Source organism: Aythya ferina (assembly GCF_964211825.1).
Source record: "Aythya ferina genome assembly, chromosome: 14".
Classification (NCBI taxonomy): Eukaryota; Metazoa; Chordata; class Aves; order Anseriformes; family Anatidae; genus Aythya; species Aythya ferina.
The window spans coordinates 3,056,763-3,078,104 of NC_140312.1; the positions used below are offsets into that span (position 1 = coordinate 3,056,763).

General features: G+C 43.5%; 1 protein-coding gene across 1 annotated transcript; it reads right to left on the bottom strand.

The window, feature by feature from the left end:
* Positions 1–7,499: 7,499 nt before the first annotated feature.
* Positions 7,500–20,071, bottom strand: SAR1B (secretion associated Ras related GTPase 1B). Its single transcript, XM_084535713.1, has 7 exons — positions 19,885–20,071; positions 15,354–15,427; positions 11,016–11,135; positions 10,178–10,243; positions 9,501–9,604; positions 8,889–9,020; positions 7,500–8,167 (listed from the first exon to the last, which is right to left on the bottom strand). The coding sequence occupies exons 2-7, from the start codon at positions 15,409–15,411 to the stop codon at positions 8,051–8,053; spliced, it is 597 nt and encodes a 198-aa protein (XP_084391839.1). The 5' UTR covers positions 15,412–15,427; positions 19,885–20,071; the 3' UTR covers positions 7,500–8,050.
* Between the last annotated feature and the right edge of the window lie 1,271 nt (positions 20,072–21,342).

Genomic DNA, 21,342 nt, shown 5'->3' on the forward strand with positions numbered 1-21,342 from the left:
GTTTTTCATGCCTTTCTACTCTTCTGTGCTGCCTTTTGAAAGTCAGCTCTAGCCAAAATTTCCACAGCAGTCCCTAAGCCTTCCCTGCTGACTGGCAGCTGCCCTGCTATGTACAGTGGGCATGGCCACGTTCTTGTGGGGGAGTGAGATGAATTTTGGTCCTGGGTTTGGGCTTTGCGGGGCTGTCTTTGTGTGTGTCTTTGGGCTGTTTTTTTGTGTGTGCTCACACTGAGACCTCCTTGCCAGGCAGAGCTTTCTGCTGCCAACCTCTCCTGGAGTGCAGAAGGCCCAGAGTTCAACTGCCTCTTCTGCAAAGTGAGAAAACCAGGAACGACGTTAATCCAGGACCTCACTGGTCCTTTTTCCACTGTGTTTTTGCTCTCCCTTTTTGTGAACTTTTTCACCCTGTCCCAAGGGCTGGTGCTGGTGTCCTGCCACCTGCCAGCACTTGCTGGGCCTGGCCCGGCCCTGCAGGCCATGGGTGCACCCAGCCACAGGCCCGGCCCTGCCCCATGGGTCTGCGGCCCCAGGAGACGTGGTGACACCAGGGAGCCCGGCCACAGGACGAGGAGTGACTGTGTTAAACCAAAAGAGTGTTACACAGAAAGAATTCTTTACTACGAGGCACTGAACAGGCTGCCCAGAGAAGCTGTGGGTGCCCCAGCCCAGGGCAGGGGGTTGGAACCAGACAGGCTTTGGGGTCCGCTCCAACCCAACCCCTCCTGTGATTCTGAGATTTCTCCCACACCCTTTTTCCCACTTCTTTTGCAATCTGGAGATGCGCACGCTTTTTATTATTATTTTGCAGCAAGGGCTGAAGTCTCAGCTGCACATCTGTTCCACAGAGTCTGTTTCAAAGCTGCACCATACAAAAATTAAGCGTGTACGTGGTGATTTATTTATTTATTTATTTTTGGATGCTCTTTTTGTGAAACGCTCTTCTGTCCACAAGGTGCGTAAGGAATTGTTACAGGATCTCACAGCGCCTTCCCTCGTATCCAGCAACACGCCGGGTGGTTTCTGTGCCTTCCTGCTTGACCTACTTCCCTTCAGCAAACCCCTTCCAGCAGCACGGTGTTCTGCAAGAAGTTCCAGTCCACTTTGTACTCCCCAAGATGCGTAAGTCCAAAGCGATAGCTGACCGGGTCAGACAGGGACTTCACCAGCACGGCTGCTGTGGAGCTTATTTCATGATTTCATGTTTACAGAGACATAAATAGCATTCATCCAGCAGTCACATGCGTGCGGATCTGTTACGCATTCCTCACTGTCAAACTTGCAGGACCTCAGTGAACTTCAGCCATGATGACTGGGGCTTTTTGTTTTTCCCAAAATACCAGCAAATAAAATGAGTAAATCCTTTCATGTTTCTCTCTTGCAGTCTGTCTAACAATAGCTACGAAAATAAAAGCAGAATTTATTCTCTGGCAGACATACCCTTTACAGATTTCTTCCCTGGGATTTAAAACATCAAATTCTTAACAAAGGAAATCTCTCCCCACAGCAGCCTGGGGGAAGAAAAAAATATATATATATTCCTTTTTAAATTTAGGAGGCGATTCAAATTACAGATTAGGAAACTAAAAGATATTGCAGAAGTGGTAACAGCAGATGGCAGGACTAGAGGAGGAGTAAAATAAAAGAACTATACATCAAAACCAAGTTCTCTTCACAGACAAATTTTCAGGTGCAGACATCAACTCGATGTACCTTCTTTTGGGGATGTTTGTCTGAGCTGAGCAGAGAGCCAGCTGTCAGACAGAGAGCCCTGAGTGGGAGCCAGCAGATAGGACACATTTTCTGAAAAATACTCAAGTAAACATCTCATTTGGTAGAAACACCCATACCGCTTTCCACCAATTCTAAAAGCCTCTCAGATGCCAGTAGCAAAGCATAAATTCTGACAAAAGCCAAACTGTGCTATTAGCTCTGCCTCCTTCTGTTCTGCCTAAATACAGTTTCACCAGGCAGCACCTAGATCTCCAGCTGCTTTCCCGGCTGTAACTGCACGTCTGAACTTCTCCCACAGTATCTCCTGTAATTATTTATTCACCAGTAAAAGCTTTTATTTTCTCTACTGAAAATTCCCTTTGATTTTTTTTATTTATTTATTTTTTTTACTTAGCACAGGCCTTCACTAAAAGTCCTCTGCAATTTCATGCTAATGCATCTCAGTAACAATATTTTGAAATGATTTATTTTAAATCCCTTATGTGTATATATATGTACACACATATATTTACATATTTTGTATCTCTGTATACTACACACAGAGCAAGGAATAGAAGAGTTACTTGGCACATATAGGAGCCTTGCTTTTACTGTTCCAATTTAGTTGAACCTAAACCAAGATCCTGCTCTAGGAAAGCAGTGAGAAAATGGCGTTCAGGCATTGGGCTGCAACCAACAATCTTGGCTGAACTCAGAATCCAGCTCTGGATGCCAACATCCACGAGAGAGCTTACAATCTGGTCCTAAATTTTGCCACTTTTGCTTATCTCTGGTCAGAAGTCATGTACATGAAGCAAGTGCCCCCAGCCCGGTCCTTGGGGAACGCTCCCACCAGGGATCAGCAACTTGAAGTTATTCTGCAAAACCCTGTATGGTCTCTAAGCTGAATTGCAGGATACCGGAAGGATTTCAGAAATAATCCTGAGAAACCCCAGCATTACCACCAGCATGCATGGGCTGATTGGAAACACAGCTCCCACCAGTCGCTGATTTCTCCCCTTGCTTTCATAAGCACCAGCCCACAAACAAGCTGTGGCAGAGCAGCATCAGGAATCCCGCTAGAGAATTGTTCTCCTTCTTTCCTCACCAACCAGAGGACATCTTTCAACCCAGCTAATTTTTCCCTTCCTTCATCGCACAGCTGTCCCCAGCCACTAGTTGCCAGGGTGGAGCTTTGCCGAGTGTTTTTTTAGAGATCCTCACACAACCCCACGGGCAGCCCGGGTCAGCCTTTGACTCCCTTTGTTCAGAGCCCCCCCACGTTACAAAATCTGAACGGCTTCAGATCCTCTTGGTGTGCTAAGATGAGGTTCCCCTCAATAGCTCAGCTTCCCTGCTGGGATGTAGTAGTTCAAGCGCCAGCCTGATTCCTTCCCTGACCAGCACACCCGTGGTTAGCAGGACTACATTTGGGCACTCAAGCACTGTTAAATTGCTAAGATCAAGCGTGAATCAAGTATTTTGTCTTCTCTCTCAGACAAACGGTGTGTGGACTAGCTGAGGCATCGCTCCATTGCAGGTTGCTGGTGGTGGTGGCTGAGGGCTCTCTATGCAGACCGTGACCAAGTGTGAATTAATCCCTCTGGACCTGATTTTTTTCACAGGTTAAGCAAGGACAAGAGCTCTCTGCATCACCAGAATGGTGAGGCAGCATTAGCACGTAGAAAGTTTTGAGATCCTGGAATGAAAAATGCATCAAAGGGTGTAAAACGTTACAAATTTCTTACTCAGATGGCACATCTGCCATAAGAAATGGGGTCATAAGAAAAGCAAGGGACACATTTTTGTCATTATTTTACCATAACTGCTCATCACCACAATTTTCTAATTCTAGCTCAGAAGCAGGCAAGTATGAAATAATTTGGAAAATGTAAACTAAGGAGAACACACACTTAGGACTGGAGAATAGTTCTCTGTGACAGAACACAATATGCTCTCCCATGGGCTGTGTCAAACATGAGAGGCATGTAAGCAAACAGGGTGATAAGCACCTAAGCTCAGGGGCAATCCCCACTCAATACTGTCCCACCAACAGTGCAAATCCTAGAGGTTTGCCCAATTCTAAGGCAGATACCATTTGCCCATAAAATTGCATCTTTCTATTTCATTTTAAAACTGCAAGAAAGGAATCCTCATCCTTTTATGCTGTTTTCTGAGTTGAGGACTTGATTCCATGCACACCCAAACAGAAATCCTAGCAAAGAAGAGGCTGAATGGTTATGACACCCAGCTGAAGAAACCCAAATGCAGCACTAGAACGTGCACTGCACCAGAACGCTTCTTCCTGGTTATGATTAATGTAATTTGTCAAGAACTACTTGTTTAAAACTCTTTTTCTTAAAATTCCAACTCAGAATTTTATTTTCTATTCCTGATACTTACATTTCAAGCATGGCATGTGATAACATAATAACAATAAACACCACATTAAGAACATGTTGAAGACCACTTTCTCCTTTAGCTTTTCTTCTGCAGTTTATTATATAAATTATGCTTTTAAACATTTAGAGCACTCACATTTCAAAACAGAAAATGTTTAGTTCCACACTGAAATACTAGTGCAAAAGTGGTTTATCTAAGTGCAAATAAATGACACGTCCCCACTGACAGCCAGTGGATTAGGCTGTTTTAAATACGGCTTTTAAGTCCATAACTATTGATTACATTATTTACACTAACTCCGAGCATGTTGTAGTCGAAAGAAATATTGGACTTTGGTTGGTAACAACCAAATATGCTGACAGTACAAACAAGAGAGAACAAGAGAGACCAATTCTACTTAAAGTAGACCTGTGAATTCACTGGGACTAGACAACAACAACATCATTTTTCTGCGATGACTTTAGTTATAAATAAGCAGATGCCAAATGCTCTATTTGATGTTCAATTCCAATTAGTAAAATACAATAAAGCGCACATACATGCAGGTATTATATTCCAGTGAATGCCACAGGTCATCTTTGGCACATCATATGACAGTACCTGAACACTGAATACAGCATGAGACAACACGCTTCATGAAATCATCTTGGTCTGGCAAGAGGACGAATAAGAAAACTCAAAGATCCTTCGCATTTCCAATGCCAATAATTGTTTCTAAAGAATTTATTAAACCAAGACTGAAATATAGCAATGCCTCTCAGATAAACAGTACATACTAAAGGCAAAGTTTAATTAAATCCAAGCAAAATAAATCTTATTCGACTCACAGATACTACTGCATGGGGTCACTGCAGTGAAATACAGGCCGTTTTGTCAGTACTAGTCATTAGTATCTTAGAAATCTGCATTCATGTCTCTTGAAGTGGTGATGTAAAAACAAATTTGAGACACTTCATAAATAACGTCTTTATTAATGAGTTTTCTTTTCCACATTCTTTAAAGTGATGTTTAATTGAAGTCTGCATAGTCAAGAGTGCAAAAAAAATTCATAGGAGTCAGACCCAGATGTGAACGTTGCCCCCTCCCCCTCCCTTTTTTTTTTATAAATAAGACTGGTCGCAATCATAGGAATAAGTAACCTCTAGAAATAAGTGTAATGGGGAGATGTAGAGGTGGTGGGGATGAAAGCCACCAGAAAAACTCTCACCAATATATTTTTCTATTAATAAAGTCTTCACACAAAGACACACGACACCCATTCACATTCATGTGCACAGCAGAATGTAAACTACAGAAGAAATATTTCCTCTACTGAATGAACAGTGAGATTATTTGTGTATTTAACCGAGTGTTGTTCAGCTGTTCCCACAATGGGAACCATTACAATACCAAGACAGAAAAACAAAAGGTCCAATTTCTTCATGCCCTTATTACAACCACATTTAAACTAGCATCTCACAGTATGAAACATGAAATCTGAGTAGTTCCATAACACTAAGAATTACCCTTAATACACACTTTTAAAGCAGTATACCTCTGTTCTTTTTTAACACTTTAAGACTATCATCCCTTTCCTTACTGCTCACGTTATTCACAGTTGGTTGAACAGCAGCTGAAGAGGACCCCAGTCTCTTCCAATGCCCACGGAATGGCTCAGCCTAGGGAAGTGGTCTGCAGGCACTCCCCACCCCAAGCGAGGAGCAGGGCAGCAGAACATCTCCACTTCCAGCTTCATTTCCATCAGCACAGGCAGCACAGTCCCAAGTCTCCCATATCAATATCACTGTATGACTGCAAAAAGTATTTTTAATATTTACACCATCTACTGATTTAGCTGTTAACCGTTATCAGAAAAATCTAGCAAGGGGGAAAAAAAGGCATGTCCCCAGGTGTAACTGCTGTAGGTAGCAACAACTCGCATGCTGTCCACACTGGTAAGAGGCTGCTTCTGATCTACAGTTCTGTCTTAAGAAATACAGAGGCACTACTCTGCAGCAGAGTTTAAATGCAGAATTCTTTCACATCGGTCTCTTGGAAAAGCTATCAGACATCCTCACTCCTGAACTTCACCATGAACAAGCTAGGCTTAATACTTTTGTAAGACTGCTGTAACAAATGTCAGCTGTAATCTACATTAGTTAGGTTCTGAATTAATGATCTTATCCAGAAGCATAATGTAGGACTGTGGGGAACTGATCATCGATATTCAATCATACAAGTCCAGATCTGGGCAAAAAGTACATCTCTTTTATACCATAGGCTTTGAAAAGGTCCAAATTTCTATGTTTTTAAAAGCCTATGGGCTTTAAATCCAAGAGACAAGCCCAGTAGCTCAAGAGAGAAAATTCTTTATGAAATCAAGGCAGACAAATACCTTTGCTGCTACGGATATTGAAAACACAGGGCCTAGAGTATTTTAAAGACCTACAATTGTGAGTAAAAGTAGTCCCAGTCCTGGGATTCAGTAGGAACATTTGTAGCAGTTCGTAGTTTCACAAGGGTGAAACGCACTACAGGGTGAAAGTCAAACCCACCACAGCGAAACAACAATTCCCAGGCTGAAACCCTACCTTCATTAGCTACATCACAGAGGAACACATCCTGCTGCACACAGAAACACAAATAACAGTTCCATGGCAATGTCAGCTAGTGTCAACAAGAAGCTGATGGATACATGTTTCACCACTCCTTCCTAGAAAATAACCTGTCCTCTCCTCAGGGAGCTAATGCACCCGGAGATGGGGAAAAAACAGTCAGAAGTCTGGAAACAAGCACTGAAGATAATGAAGTTTTACCCCAGAAACAAGCCACTTGGGCATCCAACACCTGCTATATTGACTAGGATTCGGGGCAAAACTGTAGAAAACAATCCACCTTAATCCAAATCAAAACACCAAAAATAGAATCGTCCAACTGGGTGTGGGCTGATAAATTTTCACAAGCAACAATGACAATTATTTTTTTTCCTGGCAATTTCACTGATAAATCTTCTGGCAGAATCCAAATCTAATTAAATTGAGAACAGAATAATTTGGTGCAGTATCTTTCTTAATTTCTTAAGTAAAATTTGTATTTTTTGTCACTTCATGGGTTTAATTCAAGGTACCAGTAAAGTAAGACCACTTTTGACATTAGTTCATGATTTGCATTGACACAGATTTTGTATTTTTTAAAGGTGGTAGTTATAAGGGCATCGGATTAGAGTTTTCTTCTAGTAATGCAAGATCCTAAAATAAATGCAATTTGGTAGTCTGAAGGAAACATCTTACTCCTTAACACACAATGAAACTACTTTGTGGCCTTCTGTGTTTCAGGAAAATATCCCCCATATTCAGATCATTAGACAGCCTCACTAGTTAAGACACATTAAAATGAAACATTTTCCATTAAAGTCGCCAAAAACTGGATTTAAATTTATTGCATGACGTTGCATAAGAAAGTATATTATTGAAAACTGTAAGGCATCATGCAATTATCCATCAGCTAATTATTTATTATTTGTTGAAAGATGGTTATATACTCTAAAGTTATAAAACCAGTTTCAAAAAAGTACATAAAAAAATTTAACATGATAAGCATTAAATATTTTTCACATGTCTGTAGTTCTTAGCTGTTAAAAAGTGCATTCAAACATACTGTACTGGAAAGTTGCTCTGTCCAAAAATGGTGCTGGAGATTTGTTAAATTAAAAGTTGCAAAAGAATGTTGTATGGGATTAGAAAGCTAAAAAGTTGTGGTACTTAAACTTACAAACTTGCTTGAAATAATTTCTCAATCCTCACACTTACAATTTAGCATAGGTGGTATAATTATGTAAAAATGTATGCTTATATAACTAAACAGTCAAATGAATTCAAGTTACGTACACTGAGTGATCAAAGAAGGAGCAGACTTAATATTTAGACATGGGACAGAAAGTACTAGTGTGATTTTGGCGTTAATCAATGTACTGTGCCATCCAACGGAATCCTTCTCCGTAGCCTTGTCTCTTTAACACGCTGCACATGAACACTTCTAGTGGCCTTGCATTCAATTCTTTCAATGGTATACTGCCCTGCAAAGAGACAAAAGTATTCCAAATTATGGTATCTTTACAAGAAGATGCCTACTCTACATCATTTGTTTCTATGGAATGCCATTACTTAATTCACGTTGGGCACTAGAATTTTAGAAAACAAACTATTCTAAAATGTTTGCACACCTTACTAGGACCAAAGTCACTGAGGAAATACACTGAGCATCTTTACACGTGCAGCCACATTTGGAGAGCATAAAGTATGTGAACCTGAGTACAAGAGCAAACGTAAACAGAGAGCTTATACTCAGTTTTCAGAAGCAGTTCCCTGCTCTGTTTTTAATAGCTTTCCAACAAGATAAAGAGAGCATTTGCTACAAATCAGGACTGACCGCAGTCAGAGTGCGAGCTGCTTGCTTGCCAAGAGCATCACAGTGTGACAGAGCTATTGCTCAACTGGAGATTCACAACAGGATTCATACATCATAGACCATGTGCAGTGTTGTAAAAAACAGGGCAAGATGAAAAAAAAAGAATCTATAGTAACTGTTTACAGTCTACAGAAGTTGCAGTAGAGGTGTGTCTAACACACACATGCACAAAACAAAGAGACTTCAGCATTCATTCCGTATAAGTCTATAATGAACTGAGTACGTAATAAACAAAAAAACTTTTGTGCAGCTGAAGTGGACTGGAACCAACACAGATATATAAAGCCAACACAAGATCCCTAACAAAGAAAAAGAAAAAAAAGTATTACCTTTCCTGTTGTCTGGCCATACAGACCAAACGTCTCTCGTAACCTCTCTTCACTGATGGCTTCAGGTCTGTCAATCTTATTACCAAGGATTAGGATAGGCACATTAGCAATAGTTTCATCTGTCATTAGCGACTACAAAAGAAAGGAGAAAGGGGGAAGAGATTATTTCAAGATATATTTTAATTCAGGGCTTCACGTTAAGATAAAAAGCTAACAACGTAGTGCCATTAAATCATTTGGTGAAGCCTGGCCTTTTAAGAAGTAAGGGTAGCAAAATTCACTGGTGCATCAAAATTAATTGATGGGAGTTGTTTAATATGCTTGGGATAAAAGAAATGAAATTACTCACTCACAGAATGGAAAATACCACAATTAGAGCAATATTCATTCAACTGATTTATTGGCAAAATAACATGTTCACCTACCTTCAATGCATACAGTAATGAGTAGTAAGAAGAGGGCGACAGAACCAGAATACAACTAGCTAGGAATGACGACGCAGAAGGTGATATTACAAGCACTCATGACCAGGTGGCAAGAGAGCTCTGCTGGATATTGATCTGATTTTTCAGAAGTTAAAGTTCAGACTTTCAAAAACATATTTAAACTTACGTCAAGTTCTTCTTTTGATTCAAGCAGTCTTTCATGATCTGCACAGTCCACCAAGAAGACAATGCCATTAATAGCTGGCAGGTAGTTTTTCCACACTCTGCGAGCTATAGGGAAGATATGAATGAAAAACAATGGAAATTATCCTAAAATTTAGAGCAATGTACATCAGTAATTAGGAAGCAACATTTTTTTTTCAAAGTCTTAGCTTATACTGTCAGCCTTCAAGATGCAATTTTATGTTTTACAAAGCTTGCGATAATGGAGCAAAAGTATCATTGCCTCTAGTGTTATCACCCCTCTATCCCACATGCACACTGATGTACACAACCTTTTTGTGTATCCCCAAGAATTATGTCAAGAAACATAAGTTTGAAGCATAAAGGTTAAACATAAGTATAAGCAATCTGAAGTAGTGAAACAAGAACTACCTAATCCTCCTCAAAACACACGTTATCAGTCAAGAAATTTTGCTCTAGTGCAGCTCTTGCCAAATTGTATTTGGGAGTGCAGTATGTGATGGAGACAGGCAACAGAGCAGTGAATGTTTTTAACACTACCAAAGAGAGTGTGGGAAGCTGATCTCTGCAGCATGGTTGTATTCCTGATCTGAGACAAACTGACTGTAAACAACTCCAACTTAATTCACCGCAGTTAAATGAGTCAACATATTCTCTTACCTTGAGCATGTCCACCCAGATCAAAGGTAGTGAAAGTCATGCCAGCAATTGTCAGCTCCTCTGAAGCTAAAAATACACAGAATTATGTTCTCTGCATGTGAAGATTATACAGCATTATATACACATTATACGATATTCCGCTAAACGGAATAGTCTAAGCGAGGGTATGGATTTTACTTTCTCTTGATTGTTTTCAGTATTTTGTTATTCAAGAACCGAATCAGCACAATACATTTTCTCTCAATAACACTTGTGTAACAAAACAAATATGATTAACCATTACAAGACATATAGAATATCTGCAATGTTAAGAGAATAGCAGGGAAGGCCCACACGTTACTTATCCCTACATATTACAACAACAGTAGGTGGCTCTGGTTTGCCACAAAGATGGAATTTCATGTACAATACCATTGAAGGTTTCTCCTCTTTGTGTCCTTGCTTAATTGCTTACCTCCTTCTTAGACTTCACCAGTCCACATTTTTAACCTGCACTAAACCTTTTCTCCTGCAAGGCTACCACAATAACAATCACACAGAAACCTCTAAGCAACGAAAATCAAAATAGCATACATAAATGCAAGCCCCAATTTCCCACAGCTTCTGTAATTTAGACTCTCAGCTCCATTACCCTGCTTCTAACTGGCCCCTTAATTCTAAATAAATCACATTGAACTATCCTAAAAGAATTTTTTGAGTATTACTCGAATTACCTACAGATTGTGATCCCAAAAATTCCTTTGTTTCTCCCCAGTTCCTTATGATGTATAATCAAGTACTGCTTTCCTTGCAATACTGTGAATACATCCTGGCTAGGGAAGTAGGAGTGTTAACTTACTGGGGTGTAGTGTGGGGACGTGCTGTCCCAGTCTGTCATCTTTGAGCATGTGCAGCAGCGTAGTTTTTCCAGCATTGTCCAATCCAAGAAAAACTAGTTTGCCTGATTTCTTGTACAGTCCTGCAACAAAGAATAATCTACTGAATAGCCAGTTAAATCAGCAAAGGTATTACCATAACAACATCGTCCAACAGGAACCCACATCGCACACATAAAAAATATGAACATTTAAGAGTGACAATGGCATACTTGAGCATTCTGAAGCATAAGCCTCTTTCAGATCCTGTGGGGTCTGCTAATCAGCAAGACCAATACACCTTCCTACATGCTTATCCTACAGGTTTCTGCTGGCACAGCTCTGACAGTCAGCAGCAAAAGGGAGTGTGATTGCTAATTAAAGCAGACATATGCAGTCACATTATTTCTAACGCTAGCAATGATTTTGCTCCCAGGAGCAAAGTTTTGCGGTCACAGTACGAAATACAGACCTGCCAAGCTCCACAGTGCGCTTTATCAATGACCTTTATCAGTGCTCTCCTACTTGTACAAGCCACATTCACACTCGCTCATGTGCTTATCACAGCTATGCTTGCTCCATGCAGCTTATATCATGTTGAGTGGCATTTTGGGGGGCAGGCAGATGACTGATGTAAACGTGTCAGTAATATCATCAATGCATTTATGTTATCTGAGCAAAGTCAAACAGGATTGAACCTTGCTGGGGTAGCCCACTCTGCCCTAGCAAATCAACAATTTCCCTCACAGACAGCGGGATTGCCTGGGACATACAGAGGTACAGTGCTAACAACAGATTATAAAACATTATCAACCCCAGACATGGAAAAGAGAGTGTTTTGTTCATCTCCCTCCAGTTATGACAAACAAAAATATGTTTGAAACAAAAAGAAACTTCAGACCTCAGTAGGTATTTTATAGAGAACCTAGCTTCAATGTCAACAGCTATAATTAGCATATATATGAATTGTTCTGTTTTGGCTCACATATTATTTTGACAGAAGTAATATTCATCCGGGTCCCCAGCCAAATTGTGTGGTTATGACCTGAATGGCATCATCAGTGCCATTTTGACACATTTGCTGTCTTGTGATAATGCCATAATAACAGGAATAAGAAACGTTACTTTCACTGTTGTCTTTATAAAAATGCCTTTTCCCCTTTATTTCTCTAGTTCTAACCCCAATAAATACATCAAATGTTGTGAAGCAGAAGACGTGTAAAATATTAGCATCACATTTCCTGAAGTTTGAGATTGTCAAAGGACAATTCCCTCAGACTTGCCAAGACCATGTCCTATGCCAGAATTATTTTTCAGTGCTTCACACTGATCAACGTTCAAAGTAAAATATTCTAAAGATAATTTTATTTTAAAAAACACATCCTGTACTGAAAAACTATTGAAGTAATAATCTCCTAGCTTTGCACCTTTTGCACTTTGCCTTATTTGTTTTTAAAGAACTGTGTCCTGGATGCTACACACACGTTTCCTTAGGAACCACTATTGACCCCGCCATCCTCAAGAGTGCTGAAGAAGGGAGGGAAAAAATATATATGCTGAAATTAACAGTTCTTTACAAACAAAAATGGGCTACATTCCTAACAGCATTTTCTTTTTTCCCCATTTAAAAAGAATTGCAAAATGCAGCCAAGTATTGTAATGTGGGAGTTTTAAGTCACCAGGATCTTTTACTAGATTATATCACAGTATTGTGGTACTTTGTAAAATACTGAAGAAAGGTTTATTTTATAACCACCTCGATGACACAGAAATACTTCTTGAAGTATATGTTACCATTAAGGTTCGACTGTCCCATTGTTGCAGTCACTTCCCTTGACGATGCGTTCTCCCCAAAGAACAACTAACCTTCCTGATCTGCAAACTAGGTACCAAAATGCTGCCTACTGCCAAGATGTGCTGTGCCAAGTGCCACAGGAACAAGAGGCCTGGAGCCATTCCAAGGTCACACTAACAGCAGTCCCTTGGACTGTACGTGATGAGCAGAATGACCCAGCCACGTCATTTCTGGAGCTTTTATTTGTTTCCCTTCCAGCCTGAGGCACAGGGCACCCTAGGGTCTCTGCTCCACTGCATCCCCTTGTGAGCACACAGCCTTTCCCATTTGGCAGACACATCTGAACTGCTGATGAGTCCAAAGTGCTGTCAAGTTTCTGTATTATTTGTGATACCAGTTTATGGGTACACATACGGGACTTAGTCTAACGAGGAAGGCTTCTGATGAGAGAGAGATCCTTCCCAGTCCATGCCTGGTGAGGGTTAAACTGGTGGTGACCTCTTATCAACTCTTATCCTCAGCTCTTTTCTTCTGTGAGATTTTAAATGACATTACACAGGGGGTTCCTTGGCCACCCCCTGGATGCCGCAGTGCTGCACAGTCACATGTGCCTCTATCTGCCTGACCTTTACACTGCTGCTGTTTGCTCACCTTTCCCCCTACCTTTAAGCTAATCTCTGGAATCGCGTTCCACCAGGGCATGTTTTATAACCTGCAGGAAAGAATACTCTTTCATATTCCTCTACTTATTTCATTAATAACCTTTTTGTAAGTAGTGTAGAGTGTGTTCACAGATCTTTTTACAAATACAACTCTTACTTCCCAAACTCACCTTCTCATATGCCCAAATTACACCACCTATTACACAACAGGGTCGAGGAGAAAATATTGATGTTTACAGAGAGAGAAGTGGACAAACATTTTCATATTTTAAAACTTATGTTACAGGAGAAACTCTAGTTCACACTTACCTTGCAAGTTAAATGAAACACTAGTAAACTATATTAATACAATAGCACTGCTGCTACTCACAGACTGGACATCTGGGGAAATTTTGCTCCCAAAACAAATGCTCCCACTTTCTCTGAAACTTTTTATACTTTCTGAGTGTCTTTCATAAAAATGCAAGATGAACAAGCAGTGATACTTCATCTATTAGCTACATTAAAACCAGAGTATAAATAAAAGGATTCAAATGCTATCATCGGCCTTCTTCAAATGAATAAAATGTGCACAAGTGTGGTTTTTTGTTGTTGTTTTTCTAGAATTAAAGGGACATACGGACAGCAATCCTCCTTTCTACTGCAAGCTTCAGTATCTTTCACCAGAATTAGACTTTGTATGCGCAGATATAGGAAAGTGAGCTAACGTGCAGTAATCGCTGCTAGACTAAGTAAGAGGAGATAAGGGAGATTAGTCAACTTAGTTAAAATTTCACTGGCTAATATTTCAATACTAGGCCAAGGGTCTAACATTCAGTGAAAAAGTTTAAACTTCCAACTGATAAAAGGCAAGTGCCATGATCCATTAATCTCAAATGCTTTTTATTTACTGCAGTAGAATCCCCGGAACCTGTAAAATGTCTTTTTTAGCTATGTTATCTGTAACTTCTCTTCCTCTTTTTAGTATCCTAACATTCTCTTTCCTCCTTTTTTTTTTTTTTCTCCTGTTTTGCACAAGCTAATATTTCACCTTGGATCAACATAGATTGCAGATGCTTTTGGCCAGGGAACACTTTCCTAAGGTTCTTCATCAGAGGTCAGTGGGGTTCACACTGATTTCAGTGATATTAGTCACACCATAAAGCACTGCTGGACATGAGCAAGGACTTCAATATCTGGCATTACTTTTTGTAGATGGTTGCTCATATTTGAATTCTCGAATGATGCCAGATTAAATGTGGTGCAATTAAAAAAAAAATCAAATCTATTATGTTCATGAAAGAAAATCCAATTTTTCAAGAGGTTAAAGGAATAATGTAAGATTGAGAGAAGACCACACTCTGGAAATAATCAGAGAAATACTCAATACTTATAAAATCATATCCCGAGTTGGAAGGGACCCACAAGGATCAAGTCCAACTCCTGGCTCTGCAAAGGACCTCCCCAAAATCAGACCATGTGTTTGAGAGCATTGTCCAAACGCTTCTTGAACTCTGGCAGGCTCAGTGCCATAAGCACTGCCCTGAGAAGCCTGTCCCAGTGCCCGACTACCTCTGGGTGCAGAACCTTTCCCTAACCCCCATCCTGACCCTCCCCTGTCCCAGCTCCATGCCGTTCCCTCGGGTCCTGTCGCTGTCCCCAGAGAGCAGAGCTCAGTGTCTGCCCCTCTGCTCCCCTCCTGAGGGAGCTGCAGGCCACCATGAGGCCTCCCCTCAGCCTGCTCTGCTCTGGGCTGAGTATTGATAGTGAAGTAGTAGTGATAAGTAGAACTTTTTTTTTTTAAATTTTGAGTGCTACTGAATGTACTTAACCAGTTGGTATAGCAGAGGTTAACAGATAGCATAATTAAAAACAATAAAACTTACCTAAAAACTGTAATACACTACTGAAACCACTGTAAATCCAATCAAATATGAAGGACATATCTGGGTCTTATAGTCTGAAATAAAAAGAAGATTTAAATTCCGTTAGAACAGCACGTTAAGCATTGTAAGATGTTTACTCGAGTTGAAGCTGGGGAAGTTTTATGACACAGAAGTCGCTGCTGTCTGCACATCGCCTGTCTGTGCGCCTTGTACCGGGCGGCGACCGCTCAGCACCAGGCCCGCCGTGTAAAGGCCACAACCCCGCCTGTACTGCCTCATACAGGCTTCACCATCTGAAGTTTAACCATAAAACTCATTTCAGTAAGGACTCAGGAACACCGTGTTTCTCACTGAATTCTTTCAGGTTAGGTTCAGGAGCGGAAGGGGGAGGTGAGGACAGCCAGCCCCGGGCAGACGCCCCTCGGCAGCAGGATGAAGCCCCCCTACTCCTCAAGCCCCCATTGCTTGTGGTGTGGTAAAAACAGCACTGTGCCAGACCCTGGGGGTGAGCAAGTGGACAGGATGGGATCACACACAAAAAAACAGGCCTGCTGTTCCTGTCCCCGAAGGGATGGAGCCCTCCTGGGGTACAGGACCTCCAGCAGGCGGCCACAACGGCAACAGCTGAGGGAATTTTCTCAAATTTTGAGCATCTGGAGCATAAAGGCAGCCCAGATGGGAACAACCAGGATTTCACAGAATCATTTAGGTTGGAAAAGATCCTTAAGGTCATCAAGTCCAGCCATCAACCCGACACTGCCAAGTCCACCCTTTCAGAAGCAATGCCTTGAGGTGCAAGAACGATGCTGTCACTAGGTTAACTGTGCAGCCACGAACAATTAATTTCTTAACTTTCATCTTAATTTCCTCATTATCTAATGTAAGGTTAGTCACACTGAAAGCACCAGCTTGACATACGGAATTAGCACTCAGCGTAAAAAAAATCTTTCGAAAGACTAAAGGGCAACTTCCTCAGAAGCATCCAGCCAGCTAATTCCTGCTAGATCAATAAATTCCTGCTAACGCCCGGGGAAGTCGGAGTCCAAGTTTTTGAGACGATGCCTGGGCTGCTAGGGGCAGCTTGCAGAGGCATCCTGTGCCAGTGCAGGCTCTCCCACAGCATTTTTTCTACGCTGCAGTCACGTCCTGGGCCCTCCCAGGATAACTTTAGGCCTGCTCTGGACCTGGAGCAGAGCCCAAAGCAGTCAAAACACAGGTTAGTACCAGACCAAAATCCACGTATCTGTTATAACAGTTACACTCAGGCAATGAACTGAGGTTTTCTGCTGCATAGCAACAGGTATGTCACAGCAATAATATGGAAAGAGGAGGAGAGATTATTATTATTTAATTATGTTTGCTTGCACTGGAGCAAAATCTGTTCAGCCCATATTTGCCTTCCCTGATTGACAACAGCGAAGTGTTAGGAACCCCTGGTTTCTTCAGGACTAACCCTGAAACCCTTGCTTGTGTCCTATGTTACTTTGAGCTGTCACAGTTGCAACTTTTAAGAATAAAAAAACAAATAAGCTTGTCGATGCATGAACACCCAGTTACACAATGTCATGACTGAAACTGTCACTTGCATGTCTAAAAAGCAAAGGTCAAGAATAAGCAAACATGGCAGGACGTACACGTCAGCAGATTTATTTATTGCTTGAACAAAACACCAATCGAGAAAAGCCTCTGTGGGGCTTAGAGAAATGATCTGCTCAAATAACCTGCAAATCAGTGCAAACAGCGTGATGTAAGAGAAGTGCTCGTGTTACCGCGGTGAGAATAACTTCAGAGTTTAGTTGGGTTAACCAGTTCCTCCTGCGAACCTCACGGATGGAAGAAAAAAGTCTTCATGTGCTGCTGAAAACACTTAAAGGGACAAGATTCAAACTGCAGTGGCAGCAATACGGCGTAAATTCCCCTACACGCAGAAAAAGCGGCGTAGGGAAGGCTGTCCAAACACACCACAGCCAACCGTGGTATCAGCTGGCAGCACGTGCAGGAAAACGCTACTTTGAAAATGGGAAAAAAATGGACGGCGAATGGTAAAGGCACACTAGCAATATTTGCACAGAGATATTAAATCTGCTCTTATCACACGGTAAAAATAACTGCCCAGTTCACGGCAGTGCCCGAGCAAAGGGCCACCAAGCCAGCCGGCAGCACACTGATGCCCAGAGCCCGCTGACAGCTCCAAGCCTCGGCGCTGTGAGGAGCCAGGCAGAGCAGACAGACACAAGCTGTCCGACCCCTGCTAAAGCCACCACGAAAGCAGAACACCGAAAACTCTGGCAATCACTGCTCCCAAGGCACGATGGAGACAAAAACCACAAACTATTTTAAGGGTATCTCAAGGGTTCCCTCACAAATAGCCAGCTGCGAGCTGACACAGACTTTTAATGAGAAATTGTGACAGACACGTGGCAACCTGCTGATACCAGCTATTTTTACAGGCATCGCCAACTTACCTTCTCGTGTCTTCTCAGAAACAGGAAAGTAACTTCCCAGCATCAACAGCTGATGGCTATCACTTCAAAATGTGTCTACCAACCCTGGCTAGCGTTATTTCATAAGCAAAGCATGCCTTGTGGCTCCTGGGGAGCCCTGCCAGCCAGCCAGCAGACCGATGAAACTGGTTTGCATCCTAGCGGCCACCTGCTGACCACAGGGAGCAGAATTCCCACCCAGCAGTTTTGGTAGCACCTCGAGACACCTTTTTTTTTATTATTATTATTATGAAAAGCAAGGATTCTTTTCTTATTCTGGATCTGAATTTTTCTGGCTATAAGTTCATTATTCCACTCCAGAATCAGTTCAAATAGTTCTTACTTCCAAAGACTGTGAAGATTTAGATAAGCGAGGATATCAGGCTTGTAAAGACACCTTTGAATCCCTTGATGGAAGAATTAGGAAGTAGAAACCAACGACACACAAGTACAACACCTCTTGTCTTGCAATAACTAGAAGTCACTGCACTGTGCCTGGGTGGGTGCTGTCACCAAAATCTAGAAAAGAAACCTCCATCCAGCATAACCGCAGCCAACCACGCTCCCTGAGCTGCAGCAAAATTGAGAACAGGCTCTGCTAAAAACTTGCAAACAAATGCTTTAAGTGCACTGTTAAGGGTGTATCTCACCTAAGACCGTTTGCTGTCTAAGGTGAAATAGGTGATACTTGCTGTCTGCCATCGAGTTTACGATATGACATGAGAGTGCATTTTGATGCAGTGTTTTAAGAGCTGAGGAAAGGAAGAGAGTTTGGGAACGAGCTAGCGGTGTAGCTTTTCTATTTTAATCAGCTGGCAAGTCACCTTTGAGATTTCAGGGAGATGTTCACATAGCACTGTTACTTACTGGGTTGAAAACAGAAAGATTATATACTGTATGACTTATACTTAGTTCTATTGCATCATTTATTCTGAATTTAGCATTGATCTCAAGTTTTGAAACAGCAAAGCAAACAGTTTATCTGTAAAGACGGCACTGCAGCAGGCACATGAGGTCCTAAGAGCAACTGATGAAGTGTTTCAGTCGCAGTCTGGCTCACACAAGTTGTTCTCAGATCACAGTCTCAAAATAGGGCCTATTGCAGCAATTTCCATACTTATTTAAAACAAACAAACAAACAAAAAACACAACATATTGGAGCATGAATATATAATTATTCTTCATCTTAGAGGATATTATTTTTGAAGAAGCAATGCTCAGCATGAATCTCGACAGATCATCACGACCCGCCAAACAACTACATCAGGAAGCTGTGAGGCACATGACGGCCAGAGCACGACACAACAACCCACTGTGCCAAATCACCACCACCAAAGTGAAACGTGAGCCAAGACTCAAAAGAAACTGCCAAGCAATCCTGAAAGATTAATGCTATTGACAACAGGCACAGGGGCTGGCATCTCTACGAACCAGAGATCAGGAGGCTGTAGAGCTTCTCGTCAGAGAATGAGCAAAAACAAGAAGAAAATAAAATAAATGTGTGCAGTCAGGCAGGTGAGGGGTGACGAGTATCATTAGAGGAGCTTTGATCCCCAGCCCTCAGAGGCAATGGGCCCTTTCAGAGGGTGCATAAACTACCCCAAATCCTATTCCCAAGCGCGTTTTTTCATTTCCCTTCGGATAACGCTAAATTTACGAGGCAGATTCCGCCATAAACGAGCCCCAAACGCCCCGGCCGGGCTCTGGCTGCCTGACAAAGCTCCGTCCACGTCGCCTTTCGCCTTCCCAGCCGCTACCCGCCCGCAGCTCGGCAAACCAGCCCCGATCCTCCCCGGGGGGGCCTCGCCCTCCTCCTCCAGCACCACCGGGGGCCGAGCCCCGAACCCCCGGGGGCTCCCCGACACCGGGAGGAGCCCCGGGAGGCCGCAGCGCCGAGCAGGCCGCAGCCATCCCCGGCCCCGTTCCCATCCCAACGCCCCGGCCTCGGCGGCTCAGAGGCCGAGCACCGGGCCGGACCAAGCCGGGCACCGAGCACCGAGCACCGAGCACCGGGCACCGAGCACCCCCCCCCCTTCAGCCCCGCTCACCGCCGAGCTCAGCTCCGGGCGCTCCGGCGGCACCGACACGGACCCCGCGGCTGCGCCCCGCTCCGCCCCCGCCTGGTGCTTTCCGGGCCCGGCACGGCTCGGATCGGCTCGGCTGGGCTGGGATCAGCACGGTTGGGATCGGATCAGCACGGTTGGGATCGGCACGGCTCGGAGCTCCGCCCGGCCCGGCCCCGCAGCGAGCCCCGGGACCTCCCCGGCCCCCCCCCGCGACGCAGCAGCAGCGGGCAGTGTCGCTGGTTTTTGAGTTTTTTTAGGGGAAAACCGTGCTTGAGGGCACCCCAAAGCACACGGGGTGTCCGGAGCACGCAGCAGCCGGCCGGGCTTGTGAAGGAATCGGTGGTGGAGGCTGCCTCGTGTGCCCACCGTGTCCCTCCCGGCTGCTGCGTGGCACCAGCACAGCCTGGGCAGGGAGCCCCGCTGCTTTCTGAGGGTCACAGATGGATTTCACCCACCACAGCGGCCCTGCCACGGCCACTGGATCCCAAACCCCTGGCACCTGCTTGACATGGTGCTGGGGATGTTGTAGGGCCTCATTTCTGTGATTCTATGATTCTGTTTGGCTGTGGGCGCAGAGGAGGTGCTCATCGTTTAGTCACCATCCCTGGAGGTCTTCAAAAGATGTTTAGATTTAGTGATTTAAGTGGAGGGCTTGCTAGTGTTAGGTCAGAGGTTGGACTGGGTGATTTTGGAGGTCTCCTCCAACCTAGGGGATTCTGCGGGTGCAGTACAGCACGGTGCCAGGCACAGCCCCGAGCTCTCGCCTCTGCCCTGGCGATGCCACCGTGTGTGTTTTGTGGAGGGCCGGCATCCCGAAACAGCTCACCAAGGCAATGCGTTGGGAGCAACATAAACGGTGTCCTCTGTGCAGGCAGGCTCCGTGTTGGTCTGTCATTGTAGGGGCCCCATACGTGTATGGACCGTGAGGTTAGCTGGGTCACACACTAAGAACGGTGGCATCTGACCACATTTGGGGCTAACCACGCCATTTTGTTATACACGAGGCCAACAGCGCCATTTCACTGTATTTAGGGCTAACAATGGCGTTTCACTGTATTTGGGGCCAACAGCCTCACCTCACTGTATTTAGGGCTAACAATGGCGTTTCACTACATTTACGGCTAACAGCCTCATCTCACTACATTTGGGGCTAACAGTGCCATTTCCCTACATTTGGGGCTAACCCTGGCATTTCCCTACATTTGGAGCTAACAGCCCCATTTCACTGCATCTAGGGCTAACAGCCTCTGTTCCCTACATTTAGGTCCAACCTAAATGGCATCTCACTCCATTTGGGTCTCACAGCCCCATTTCCCTACATTTAGGGCCAAAAATCCCCCCCGCGTCTACCCCCCTCCCCCCCCCCCCATATCCCCGCGCCTCCCCCTGCCGCAGCGCGGCGCTGCCCGGAAGTGCCACGTGTACGCAGCGCGCATGCGC

Excerpts from the sequence above, each read along its gene's own strand:
- SAR1B (XM_084535713.1), bottom strand. The coding sequence starts at position 15,411 with ATGTCCTTCATATTTGATTGGATTTACAGTGGTTTCAGTAGTGTATTA. Across the intron at positions 11,136-15,353 it reads TAGTGTATTACAGTTTTTAG|GACTGTACAAGAAATCAGGC; the intron begins GTAAGTTTTATT and ends TCTTTGTTGCAG. Across the intron at positions 9,605-10,177 it reads TCTGGGTGGACATGCTCAAG|CTCGCAGAGTGTGGAAAAAC; the intron begins GTAAGAGAATAT and ends TCTTCCCTATAG.